Source organism: Crotalus tigris, unplaced genomic scaffold (assembly GCF_016545835.1).
Source record: "Crotalus tigris isolate CLP2741 ecotype Arizona unplaced genomic scaffold, ASM1654583v1 scf7180000017694.5664430, whole genome shotgun sequence".
NCBI lineage: Eukaryota > Metazoa > Chordata > Lepidosauria > Squamata > Viperidae > Crotalus > Crotalus tigris.
The window spans coordinates 910,557-924,967 of record NW_024096572.1 but is presented as its reverse complement, the minus strand read 5'-3'; the positions used below and the strand labels follow the sequence as shown (position 1 = coordinate 924,967).

The following is a 14,411-nucleotide window of genomic DNA, read 5'->3' as shown; positions in this document are numbered from 1 at the left end:
GGCAGGAAACCCTATACCATTTTGGATAAATGGATGTCTAGTCTCTTCTTAAAAACTTCCAGTGTTAGAGCATTCACAGCTTCTGGAGGCAGGTTGTTCCACTGGTTAATTGTTCTGTCAGGAAATTTCTCCTTAGTTCTAGGTTGCTTCTTTCTTTGGTTAGTTTCCATCCATTGCTTCTTGTCCTGCTTTTTACTGGAAATACCTATTAAAAACCTTTGCTAAATGAAACTACATCTGAAGGCAAGTAGTTCTTTAAATTAGTGTATGTATTTAACCCCATTTTCTAGCTGCTATCTTTGCTTCAGCAGCAGGAAGTGAACACTGCATTGTGTTTTTTGTAATACCAACAATATATTCTATATTTTATGTTTTATTCTATATTTCAGCACGTTTACCTGATGCAGCTACACAGACTTACATCCTTGATCAAATTAGTACTAACAGAAGGTGGAACTAAATCTAATCTGCGCTTCCTGAAACTATTTTTAAAACCATTAGAAGTTTTCTGGCAGGGATTTAAGAATGGAATTTTAGCAGCAAAACAAGATTAGGACTCAGTAATTAAGCTATTTCATGTATCTCTATAAAGATTACTTTCTACACATACTCTTTCCTTACTGGATTCTCACTAAACAGAATATGCTATTATATTTTTAACTTTGTTCTTCTGTGTTGATACATTGAATAAATTTTGAGCCAACAATTTGACTCCTAAACCAACAGCCAATCCAAGAAGATCCTTTAGAGTTCAGTCCAACTGATTAATGGAAACACAGACTAGCATCACATGACCTGCAGTAACATGGATTATTTGAAATCATTTGAAATGATTTATTTCAACAGATTGTATAAATCAGTCACTATGATATCAAACAGTTTATGCCAGGGGTCTTCAAACTTGGCCCTTTTATGACTTGTGGACTTCAACTCCCAGAATTCCTCAGCCAGCGTGCTGTAGCAATGGATTGAACCCAACTAACTGCGGCTAGCTAAGCAAACCAGGATGTAATATAACATGTGAAGCAAAACATACAGAAAAAACACTGCAGCTATGTCCCACGCTACCTTGCTGAGGAGAGTACATTTCATTCTCAGAATATAAATCAGTGTCCTTAAATCATTTATGCAAAAAGTTTTAATTTATATTGAGATTGTGTAGGATAGTGGTTCTCAACCTTTTTAATGCCGCGACCCCCCAACCGGTTGTAAGTCGAGGACTACCCAACCGGTCGTACGTTGAGGACTTTCCCTGCCCGGGAGCGCCGCGCATGCGTGGTGCTGCCCCCTGCGCCAGCTGAGGCGTAGCTGGCAAGTAGCAGAGATGGAGCAGGGCGACCACCGGCTGGGCCACCAGCTGGCCCAGCCCAAGGGAGGTAAGGCACCCGCCGGGCCCCACACCTGCCAGCAACCCCCTCTGCACCCGCCAGCCTCCCACCTGCCACCCCTGGCCCTCTTTTACTTACATTTTTAGTAGTTGCTCAGCAGGGAGGGGTGGAAGCTTCCACACAGCTCACCTTCGCTGCAGATAACTTGCAGCACTGTTTGCAGAATGGGACTTTTGGCGGGCTCAGCAGGGCAGAGACAGCCTGGACAATTCCTATTGGCTTTTGAAAGCCAATAGAATTAGACTCTATTAAAGAGAGTCTATTCTATTGGCTTTCAAAAGCCAATAGAATAAAAGGGAGTAGCACAGCTAAGGAAAAGGGGGAATGGCGTTGTTTGGTGACCCCCGTGAAATTGTCGTTCGACCCCAAATGGGGTCGCGACCCACAGGTTGAGAACTGCTGGTGTAGGAAGAAGAGTGGCAGAATCTGAGGGCTGAGTTAAAAGAGGGATCGGTCTAAAATCCTTACGTAGCCACAAGCAGACTAAATTCAAACACAGCCACCCCGAATTTGGTGGACTCTTATCTAACGCAAAGCAGATGCTAACCATTAGTTAAGAAGATTCCTGTGTGTGGGCTGTTCAGCAATAAATCAGTTTAATTGGACCTTTATGTGTTGATTTGATCTTTTGCACCTGCCAGATTGAGGGGGAAGGAATATTTCTTTTAAGAAACCCTTGGGAGGCTACCAAGTAGACAGGACTAAACCAGAAGTGACAAATAATATTCTTTCTCTAAGATTATCTCAGGGACTTGGGAGAGTCCTGCAATAAACTAACTGATTAGAGAGTCCTACAACAGAGTAACCGATTACTTAATCTGATCACAGACTGCCCATGTTTCTTTAGTCACAACTGAACAGGGTGATGTGTGTGGAAATGGGATGCAGTAGATTTAAACAAAGTACATTAATATCCAGCACATCAAGAAAAAAAGTACTTCAGAATGCACAAAGGAACATTATGAACCAGGAAAGCTTTCAGGAACATATTTATAGATCTCTTTCTATATAGTATTTTATATAAATAATTCAGACATGGTTTGCTTTGATGGGGAGGGGGGGTTTCCTGTTGAATGACTCAGTGTAATTAGCATCAGAGATACAGCACAGTTTCTAAACAGGAATAACACAGTATCCCTTTCAATTTTACAAAATCTGAGAGGGCACAATGATCTGCTGTTACATATTAGAAACACATTTATTTCTTCAGAACTTGGTCACTTGTTTCTGTAAAAGTCCAGATAGATTTGTGTTGTTGGAGGGTCTATAAAAATAACGAAAGTGAAGATAAGTCTTTTTATTCCAATGAGAGAGTTAGTTTCAAGGTGTGCTGGCAATTGTTCCATCATTGCCTACCAGAGACACTGGTTTTAGGCTATGACTTCATGGAAGCATCTTGCTAATGCCTTGCCAGCAGCATCTTGATCATGAGTCCATCCCGCTGTGGTGCCAGTTGCCATGCGATCATCACAACTAATTTGCAGCTTTCAGTGTTCTTCACCTGCTCCTTTGCCGGCTGAAGGAAAGCAGGTCTTAATGCTTTCTTACTTCCCAGCTACGGACTTCTGAAGGTTGCAACGGTGATGAAAGTCAGTCTTTGGCAATGGCAAACAGCGGGTGACTTTAACCTCAGCATCCAGATTGAACAACATTTCCACCAGAACGCTTTGTCACTGACAATGTGGTGAATATCTAAAAAAGACAAAAGAGAGAAAACACAAGATATGGATATTGTTTAGAAAAGCTTTTCTGAATATGGAAGGTTATGTTGATTTGCTCATTTTTAACATGCAGTTCTCCGTGGATGTGTGGCCTTCTACATCCACAAATAACTAGTCTGACTTTCAGATTGTTTTTAAATAGCCAAAGCAGCATATGGGACTGAGATTTTATTATGAGAACTTCTCAGTCTTATAATCCTCATGTATGCGATACATTGATCTATTCTTCACATTGTAAGTGCTGTTTAAAAAGGCTAATGAGACTCACTTATTATCAAGTCATATTTAATATATCTTGCATGGATGACCTTTTCATGTATGAATCAGGCATTGGGGTTTGTAAACCATGGCTTGTGACTTACCAATTTGTGGAAGTCAGTCAAAACAACCCATGGCTTAGTGCAATACGTGAATCTAATAATTGAACATTGTCACGATACTATAATATGCTCTTGACCTGATTTTTATTTTTTGACCAGACAATGGGTAGGTAATATTGTAAATCATTAGGAAGAAATGATTTGGCTCTTATTTTTAAAAGTTAGATGAAAAAGGAAAGTGGCTGAGACTGTATTGTGCCATCTCCACAGAAATAACTGGTTGCAGATTATTTATTCTGTAGAAAAATGGGTTATCTACTTAACTTTGCATTGAAATTAGAAAAAGTGAGTTCCCTGGTCTTAAAGGCTTTTGCTGGCTGAGAATCAGTCCAATATATCTCATAAAAATGTTTTGGAATATTACAATTTATCAAAGGTAAGCTTCACACAATGAGTCTTTAATATGCCATATACAAATATTCGGGTGGACAAAATCAGCAAGGGCTGAGCAGTGTTTTCATTTCTAAAAATATAAACATTGGCTAAGAAATATTTCCAAGAGACCAAAGTAGAAGCATGCCTACATTGATACAAATGGGATGTGATTAATTGGTGATATGGGAGGAAATGTGGGACAACTTCATGCTCATAGGATCTAATCTGTCAATCTGAAAAGACATTCAGGCAATCCCAAAAATAGAGGCAATACCTATTTCATGGAAGAATATGGTTCTTGAATTTCAGTGGCAAAGAATATGCTTTATGTGCAGAAAATCCCAGATTCCATCATTTCCAAGTAGAGTTGGAAAAACCTGTACCTGATGGAAATCACTGCCAGTTCATATGGAACATGTGAGGCCATGCTAAGCCTCTTTCAAGATGAACTTGAGTTTGGTGGCTGCATAAAGAAGCCCATGTTGCCTTCTTGGTAATGATATGGCAGTGACTGCTATTGCATTTTTCCTGGCTTGTTTTGTTTTGTTTGGTTGTTTACTTCCCCACTTAGCTTACAGCCTTAGCAACTTTAAGGTAGCTAGACTTCAACAAGGGAAGAATTCCCAGCCAGGGAAGTTACGTGTAGGCATCTTAAAGTTGCTAAGTCAAGTAACACTGCCCTATGGTTTCCCATCCAAGTACTAATCCTATCAAGACAAATAAGATGGCAGTTCCTGGTGGTTTTTTTTTTTAAATCTAGGCTTAGAAGCTAAGCAGGGCTAGCTGGATGAGTGTATATAAGATTATGAATTTTATGAGACTCAGCTTATATGAAACATGTTCCTCGCACCATTTTTATTTGCACCTCCTTCAGCTATTACATTTTTTAAAGAGATGTAGACTACAATATATTGTCTGAAGGACCGCCAGCATGGATCTGAAGCTGTGGCAGAATTTGAATCTATAGTCCCAAGGGGTGGAATGAGATTTGAGGGCAACCCTGGATCAGAAGAAAGCTGCGAACAAAAATGTCACATGAACACATTGGACTGCGGCAAATGGTCCTTGATATCTATGAAAATATGTGGATTAGATTTACTCAGCAGTCTGAGCAACTATAGTTTTTCACACAGCTTTAAAAGTGTTTAGGATGCTTTTTCAATCCTAAACTCAGATAAATTGATGAGGAAATAACAAATATAGTGAGTTGGTTGTCTTGTGCTTTCTTAGGCAACTGCTAGGACATCTAAATACAGATAGGAGATTGACAGGCAATCAGGTACAATTCAGTCTAACAGGTTCAAAGCAAGGCAATTAGCTGGCATCAAAGCCACCTTTTGGAGAAAATAAATAGGAACAGGATACAGCATCTGCATATCTTAGCCATGCAAATAAGTTTAGTGCACCTGAAAATAATAAAGATAAGTTTCAGCCTCTTCCTGTCTCTGGCTTTGAACAGTATTATTAGTAGTTGCTGGCTTTTAAATATAGCAACTTATTTATCTTTGCTTAAATCCAAATTATTGCACTTTATTGATTTCTATGAAATATTTATTCTCATTTTTGAATAGTATTAAAAGATCTTTTAGTGCCAAAAGTTCTCTTAAGTGTAATAATTACATTCTAATTTATGTGAATGTAAAATGAAGTGTTTTGCAAAATTTCATACCTAAAATTATGCACATCTTTAAATTCTAGATTTACAGATCTGTTAGGAGGAAGGGGAGCAAGAAAGACAATAGATTCATTCTCTTTTGTTTTCATTTAGACTCACATATAATTTCAACCAATTTTTTACTACTTTAACCTGTAATTTTCCAAATATACAACTAATATTTCCATTTTAACATTGAGAGAAATCATCCAATGATTCTCTCTTCTGTACCATCGGCACAGATATTCTGCTTTTAAGGTTTTTTTCTGGATTTCTCTCAAGATAGGGTCTTTTGAAGAAAAGTATTTATTAATTTTATCAGTTCAAACTTTTAAGATGTTTCAATGGGAAACAAAATAATGAGCCTGGGTTAGACTGTGTACTTTCTTCTTTTAACCTACTATAAGTATATCAGTGATACAATCAGGTGAGTCTAGTTATGATGTAAGTCAACAAGAATAAAAACAGAAGTAAGTTCACGCTGTGGTTTCTTGGCACTCAGTCTTAGATTACAATAGCAAGTCTAAAATAGATTAATCAATTAATTTACAGTAAATACATTTTTTTCCTGAAATTAGGTACACCAAATGTAAAAGTAACACCCATCATACCTAATTATAATCATACTGTCCTTCTAGCAACAATACAAAAGTATTGTTGCTAGGAGCCATACTACAGCAGCACTGCCTTTTTCTAATTTCTCTACAGATAAAGGTAAAGGTCATGTCCAACTCTAGCGGGCGAGCCTCATCTCTGTTTCTTAGCTGAGGGAGCCAGAGTTGCCAAAAGGCCCTTTCCATGGTCATGTGGCCAAAAGATTATGCGCCGAGGTGCATGGAATGCTGTCACCTTCCCACCAAAGTGATACCTATTTATCTACTTGCATTTGCAAGCTTTCAGACTGCTGGGCTTGCAGGAGCTGGGGCAAGTAATGGGAACACTCAGCCCTCGGTTTTCTTGACATTGTTTGCTGTCAGTTCTAACTAGGTATGACACATTTAGACTGCAGTTTCAGAGATTCACGGGAGAATTCACAATTCAGTATTGCAGGCAGTCTCATGATGGCATGAAAATTTGAATTTAAATGCAAAGCACTTTCGTTAAGCCCCGAGAATCTAAACCCAAGAACTTTTTTAGCTGAGCATCAAACTGATTGACAGAAACTCTGCAAGGGTTTAGCTAGGAGATTTTCCAAGACTTCTCTTGGGACACAAGGAATTAATCCCAAGAGCTTTTAAAGGGAAAACATTAATTCTGTTATTGAATTCTTAGGTTTCTGTTCCATGCTTTCTCCAGGAACTTAAAACAAGTTACAGAGGGATTGCCCTTCATTTTCACTGGTCCCAGTCAAGTTCAAAGGCTAAGAGCAGACTTGAACCTCAAATTTCATTGTACAGGGCATACCTTAATTGCTCCTCCACACTGTCTATCACTTTTCCCATTCCAGGGCAGCCAACTAATTATAGCAAATAGGGGGGAAAGTATTTATCAAAATTGCTCCCCAAAATAACAAAATTTCTATGAAAACATAAGCTTTTTGCCAACCCACACCAGATACCCACCTCTGCACAGACTGGATGGATTCCTATTGTGCTGTCCAGCTGTTCTTTTGTCATTCCACATTTCATGGCTGCTGCAAATCCTTGAGTAATTTCTCCAGCATTGGGACCAAGCACATGGAAACCAATAACTCGATTCTAGGTAATGAGAGCAGCAAAAAGGACTTAACTCAGCTAATTATTTTGTCCACCTTGTCTAAAGATTGCTCATTCCTAAGAGTACTGTCATTGGACTTCTTCTGTTCCATATATTCTAGCTGGAAAATTGCACAAAGGATATATTTTAATTCAACTAGGAAGTTTTCTAAGTTACCAAAAATGATGCAACAAATGACAACAGGCCATTCTTATCCTAAATATAAAGCCAGCAAGTAATTATCAGTTGCAACAGATGGAAACTAACCAAAGAGAGAAGCAACCTAGAACTAAGGAGAAATTTCCTGGCAGTTAGAACAATTAATCAGTGAAACAACCTGCCTCCAGAAGTTGTGAATGCTCCAACACTGGAAATATTAAGAAGAGACTGGACAGCCATTTGTCTGAAATAGTATAGGGATTCCTGCCTGAGCAGGGGGTTGGACTAGATGACCTCCAAGGTCCCTTCCATCATCATCATCATATTATTATTATTATTTATCAGAAGCTCTGATACTCTGGTCAAGTTTCAACTCCTTACTCCTACTGTATACAGGTCATTTTTTTCCTGGTACAACTCATACTTGTCCTGGCCTGTTTCCTTTTAGGGTATAACTCTTGGTATGATACAGTATAAGTAGTGTATCGTTGGTTGTTAATCTGGAAAAAAAACTATGGATTTCTGGGCTATACAGAATTCTTTTGGCTACTTTGTTTTTCTTGAAACACTGAAGAAAAGTGACATAATAGCGACATGCTACATAATTATATCAAAATCTAATAATTTCTGAGCAATTAGGATCTTACAATTCTTATAATTAAATAATTAATATATTTTAATATTTCAGAAAATGTCTTGGAATAAATGGGTAATTTTGAATGGCTGGCTTTTTATTGCCAACTGCTGCATTTTGACAGTACCATCAGAGAAGGGGCATTTAGCAGGACTAAGTAAATGGTTCATACTGCTTGTTGCAGGCCTGAAATTTTTAAATCATCACTTCCAATTTAGGAGTAAAATTTTTGATAAACTGCAAATGAGGAGTAGCTGATTTAGATTAGTAAATACATGTCCAAATTAACAGCAGTGGAAACTGTGGGCAGGATCCACAGAGACTAAGACCCACTTGCCCTAACACAAACAGCCTTTGAGACTCAGGATACAATAGTTTTTCCAAGGTATTTTGGGTTTCAGCTGTTGTTATATTTTGAAAATTAAAACATTCACAGCTATTAACTAAATACTGAGCAAAGTTAAAGAGGGGTACTATTTAATGGTTGCAAAGCCTAGTCAAGGTGTTATTATACAATGACTCTATAATTTAGAAGTGGATTTGCGGGTGATGCCTGCCAAATGAAGGCAGCAGTTTCATCCTCAGTTCCAGATAGCTCCAATTTAAGGATCTGAAGATGACATAGATTCAATTAGCATCGCAGGTGTACTTTAGAGAGAGAAAAAAGCAATCAGGTGGTGAGTCACAATGCGTACAAAATGAATATTAACATTCCTTCTCCTTCTGCAAGATGCCAATCATTTTGCAGAAAAAAAGCAAAGGGTTCATGGTGCACTGAAATTACCCTATCTGCAAGATTGCAAATAACTTTTGCATAGCATTTGTTGTTGTCCCTGGATGGGACTGTCCACTCCAGCGGCCAGAAGTAACTGTGGTAAACCTGAAAAAGGAAAGAAATGATATATAAACACCTATGCTGAATTTCAGCCAATTTTCAAGCTCATGTCAGCACCCTTCTACATTTCATTTAACAAGAATTTCATTTAACAAGATTTACTGAAAAAGAACAGAAACAAAATTACAGACATTTCAGCAACTGGATTGCTTTTATTTTAAAATTTATTTTTTTCCAGTTTAATTAAGGCAGAGACAGTTCCATTTCTTAACTAATGGCCTTTCTCTAAATCAGTGTTTCTCAACCTTAGCAACTTAAAGATGACTGGACTTCAACTCCCAGAATTCCCCAGCCCAGCTTCTTCTAAGCAGAATTCTTTTATTGTTCCACAGCTATAGACAAAATCTTGCCAAACTGAGCATTCTACTGTTTACATCTACCATACACTCCATGAACTATTAGGGAGGAGCTATCTTCATTCTCTCTCTTTAGCACATAAAATCTGGAATGAACTGTCATTTACTTCTCTGGAAAACACCCCTCCTTCATAAGAATCCACTCCTCACTACATTCCATCACTGCTCTGAATGGTAAGGAAGCTGTTCCCTTAATTTGTAAGTGATGAACATCCAGATGCTCTTTCTTAGGCTCCTGACACACCATTAATTCCAATGTAAACTTACATGAACATTAGCCTTCCCTAACCTGGTTGCCATCCAAACATGTTGGACAACAATACCCAATATCTCCAGATAGCATGGCTTTGTTGAAATTACAGGGGATTACATCAAACAAAGCAGAAGCATCCTGGGCTGATGACCCTGGAAGAGGCTATAACTGGTATGGGGGGGGGGGCAATTCAGACAGGAGAAGGATTTAGAGAGGTGGGGGAGGCTGTAACATCCCAATGGTGATGGATATGGGAAAATGTAATGAAATATGTGGGACAGGGCATTCATGGGTACTATGCCAAAGGTATATTTTTTCCTTGTGGCACATTCCAGGCCTTTGAGCTCATTCCCAGGCCCCAGTGGCAGACCTTTTAGACCTGGTTTGTTGGCTGCTACTGCTGAACACCAGGTCATTTGTAATAAAGCCAATAAGACTTGATCATAGATGAGGAAGCTGACCTGGCATGTATCATGGAGATCTGCCGGGAGTGGGGGGGAATTCCCCTTTCTGAGATATGCCCAGCTGACTTCTGGCTTTGGCACCAGCCAAGACCCCATGTTGCTTATCAAAAAGATAACTGCTCTACAAACAGTATGGTGTTTTTCTTTAAAAACACAGAATTTGATTTTCAGATCCAACTACTTGCTTGTTCACAGAGGTAGATCCCATCACACACAGAATAAAAGCAACAGTCATATAATTCACCCTCAAGGGGGAGTAGATAACAATCATTCACTTGATTGTGTTCATCAGAAAACTTGAAATGCAAAAAAAAATCTGAATTTCATGTCAAAACGTGAAAAGCCATAGTCTACATTAGCAATTTCCAAAATACCTCAATCCTATTATTGCCAAATCTTTCAATTGCTTTTTCTTCTGAGTAACCACAGGCTCCGTATTCCAAAGGAGTGAATACTGTAGTGGGGATATTTATATAGTCACACTGTCAAGGAAAAATATTTAGAGATAAGCGTTAAGTTGCCCGAAGTACAAGTATATAATATCTCAAGTGTATTATATGATTTTAAAGTTGCAGCATTTAATTCAAGGGCGATCACAAACTTAGAAAAAGAACACCAATAAAATGTTCCCTGGTTTATTTTCCTCAGATGTTGTTCAACTATAATGCCCATCATCCCTAACTACTGGCAATGGTGGCTGTAGTCCAAAGAGAGTTGTAATTCAAAGCATCTAGAAGAATTTCATTTGGGACTGTTGCTGTAAGTTTATGAATGTTAGCTGCCAATTACATGAGTATAAACTTAAAACAAAAGTGCATTTCAAAACCATTGCTTTTACAACCATCATGATAAGCACTGATTTACCTTTGTGAATGCTCCATCATAAAGCCTCCTCACCAACAGCCTACCCGCCTGAATTGCCACCGGGGTGAGTTCTGGTTTGCCTTCCAGGACATCTCCAATAGCATAGATATAAGGCACATTTGTTTGTTCTTTGTTATTAACAGGGATTTTTCCTGTACTAGAGGTTGATTGGATGAGAGGGAAAAAAAAGATGATCCATACGCAAGGCTTTGGTTGCAGATTAAAAGAATCATAATCTCATTAAAAAGAGATTATAGCATGCATTTTGCAGAGAAAAAATGGTGATTAGAGCAAACAAAAGTGGTTTGCAGTTTCCTGCATCGCATCCCTGTCTGAACTCCCCCCCCCCCAAGTGCTATTCTTCACTGGTTCTGGCACTTTCATCAGGTTACTGGTTTTGCAGATCTCAGTAGCAGAAGCATAATAGAGCATGAAGGCAAAACCAGAGCATATATACAAATAGTGGCAAATATCTGTAGCTCAGGTGTAGGATGAGGGTGAAGGTTTGTTCCCCAAGATTGTGGGCTGGTTTCCAAATGTTTTGTTACCAGGCTAGGTAACATACTCAGTGGAGTTTTGGGGATGTCAATGTCAGTGTTCTTCTGTTTATAAAGTTTTCAGGTGTGGGTGAGTCGAGTGAAGATCTTGTGATGGGTCAGGTGTGAGTAATCAATGAGACTCCTGTGATGGGTCTTGTGATGGGGAGGTTACATCAGGTCAGGGTCATTGGGAAGTGAACTGCTGGTGGGAGGGGGAGCTTGTGTGGGTTGGATGAGGGTCTGTGCTGTCTCTGGTTGGCTGTGTGACTGATTTGACCTACATCCAGCCTATGAACCCCTCAGAATACAAATCAACCACACAGCCAACCACAGAGTACTGACCTTCATCCAACCCACACAAGCTCCCCCTCCTACCAGCAGTTCACTCCCAATGACCCTGACCTGATGCAACCTCCCCATCACAAGACCCATCACAAGATCCTCACTCGACACACCCACAAGCCCTTATAAACGAAAGAACACTGACATCCCCTATCCGCTGAAGATGTTACCTAACCTGGTAATGAAATGTTTGGAAACCAACCCACAAGCTCAGAGAATGAACCTTCACCCTCATATATGCAAATATTTGTACCCTAAAATGCTGTTAAAAACAGACCTGTAGTGTTGCAGGCTGCAGCCATTTCAAGCTAGGGATAGTCAAATAAGAATCAAGTTTTCAAATTCACGGAAATCAGGCTCCTATTGATTCTCCTATCTGAAATCATTAGCTGTAGCATCCATGGGCGGGGGGGGGAGCTATAATTAATATATTGCTGCAACTGAAAAGCTGCATTTTTCATTTTTTTCCGAAATACTAAAAACAAAGAAGCTCTGTACCCCACCAAAAGCACTAAGAAATTAGAACAAAAAAAAAAAAAAAAAAGGATTGCTCAGGGTTTTCTTTGCCCAAGACATCTGGCAAGGTGAGATAACTCAAAAGCCTTAATGGCAGAATGTTAATCATTAGAATTTTAATTATTGTTAACTTTGCCCTTTTGGCATCTCCAGTTATAAGAAGCTGTAATTGTGGTGTCATTCTTACTGCAGCAGATAAGTTTCAGAAAAGAAATGTATGTTTCCTTGAAAATTTATATGCATAAAGACTTCAAGATTGATGTTGAAAGAAAGAGACATAGTACAATAAACAGACAAGAGATTTAGCCTTACTTTTCATTGATCCTCACTCCAACTTTCTGTAGTCCAATGTTTTTTGTGCAGGCATCTCTTCCTATTGCTAGCAACACCTGAAGAACAGCAATATTTTAATTTAATCCACTTATCCTAGGGAGTTTATGAGGAATTTTGTGAATACTCAACAGGATATAACACACAATTAAGTTGTGAGAAATGTGCACTGCATAGCCATTTCAAATAAATTTAGTATGCAATAGCTTTAACGTCATAATTTCATGAATACCAGTGTGAATCAGATGACATTATACAGGTGGGCAAGTTACATCTCCAAGATTTCATTTGTCCCTTAAACTGTTTTTAAGCCCTTAACATCCTTCTACCATCAGCATTATGGAATTTCAATTTCTTATTGTTATGAGGCTGGAAAGACATGAAAATATTTAGATAAACTTCATTTGTACAATTAAAAGACCAAAGGAAAGAATTCCACAATCACTATATCCAAAGTGATATAAAAATGTTACAAAATCCAGGCCCATTCATATGAAGCCATTTATGATATTGATCAAGGAAGCATTTTGTTCTTCATTCTTTTGCCTAGTTTGCTCAGAAGCATTTTCCACAGTTTAACTGACACTAAAATAACACATGCAAATTACTTACTGTGTTGTATTCTCCTTCAATTATTTCAGAGTTCTCTGTAGATTGAGCTGTAACTTTTAACAGTCCAGGAGTTCCTTCCTTGATCCGTTCAATCTGCAATATTTTTATAAATTAAATATTGACTTCAAGTAGGGGATAGTGATAAACTTTAATCACAAATGTATTTTCTGTATTTTTATATTTTAGTTATTATCTTGTGACTTAAAGAAAAAGCTGTTATGATTCTGGATCCTTACATTTTTCAAGAGATTTCCTGTCTTTTTTTTCTGCTGGTATTTCCCTCCAAAGAAACCAGCAGTTTGAACACACAGGAAAATGATTTTGAATCTACGTAATACTGATTTTAAGAAGCTGTTCATGTGACCATTTCAATCCATGGCTCCTTAAAAAGGTCCAGGCAAAGGGGAGGCAGCCATGTCTCGTGCAAAAAGATAGATCAGCCTTTTAAAATCTATGTTCTCATTAATTTCCCATTCCTAATCCACCAAGAAACTTTTTATACTGCTCTATTCAGGCACTCTTTCTTAGCCTGAAGATGGTTCAAATAATTAGCATTGAGTGTAGGAAGAGCACACCAGGTCTCAGTTAGAAAGTCTAAAAACAGAAATTCATCATAGGCCAGAATCTAACAAGATAGCTAGACTTTACAAGCTGTGTTTTTCCATTATTTGATATTTATTCATTAGGTTCATAAGCCTGACCTGTCCCCTAAGACAAGGCTTTTCAACCAGTGGTACAGGTACCACCTGTGGTACATTGGCACCTGGCAGGTGGTATGTGACCATCCTAGAAAAGTGGTAGTGGGGGAGGGGGATGAGCTGAACCGGTGGCAGCACCGCACAAGCCTGAGCGAGAGATGGCTGGAGCTGCAGGGCTGTCAGGGCTCAGTGGAAGCACCAGGATCAGCGCCAGGCTCCAGCTGGAGCTCGTCGCTGATCCTGGCACTTCTGCTGAGCCTAGAAGAAGCGCCAATCAGCTGGAATGTTGCAGCATCTCCAGGTCTTCTGATTTACATTCAGATGCTTGGCAACGGATTCATATTTATGATGGTCACAGTGTCCCAGGGTCATGTGAAGTGACCAAAACCTGCTGCAACCACCCAGCAGATGGGGGGAATAAAAACCAAACACACCCCCACCCCACCTCCACTGCCAATCCTCAACAGAAATGCTCACAACAATGAAAACCTCTGACAGGAGGAAGAGCACCACCGGGTGGGCAGGCAGGTGTCTTG

General features: G+C 39.0%; 1 protein-coding gene across 4 annotated transcripts in view; it reads right to left on the bottom strand.

The window, feature by feature from the left end:
• Nucleotides 1-2,360: 2,360 nt before the first annotated feature.
• The window catches only part of TXNRD1 (thioredoxin reductase 1), a 49,086-nt gene continuing 37,035 nt past the window's right edge, over nt 2,361-14,411 (bottom strand). For all 4 annotated transcript variants that reach the window (XM_039338208.1, XM_039338209.1, XM_039338210.1 and 1 more), the window contains 7 exons: nt 13,178-13,270; nt 12,548-12,624; nt 10,839-10,995; nt 10,349-10,456; nt 8,791-8,886; nt 7,081-7,215; nt 2,361-3,080 (listed from right to left, as the gene is read on the bottom strand). In XM_039338208.1, coding sequence (XP_039194142.1) covers nt 3,018-3,080; nt 7,081-7,215; nt 8,791-8,886; nt 10,349-10,456; nt 10,839-10,995; nt 12,548-12,624; nt 13,178-13,270 — 729 coding nt within the window. In that variant the 3' untranslated portion in view covers nt 2,361-3,017. The remainder of the gene's footprint in view (nt 3,081-7,080; nt 7,216-8,790; nt 8,887-10,348; nt 10,457-10,838; nt 10,996-12,547; nt 12,625-13,177; nt 13,271-14,411) is intronic.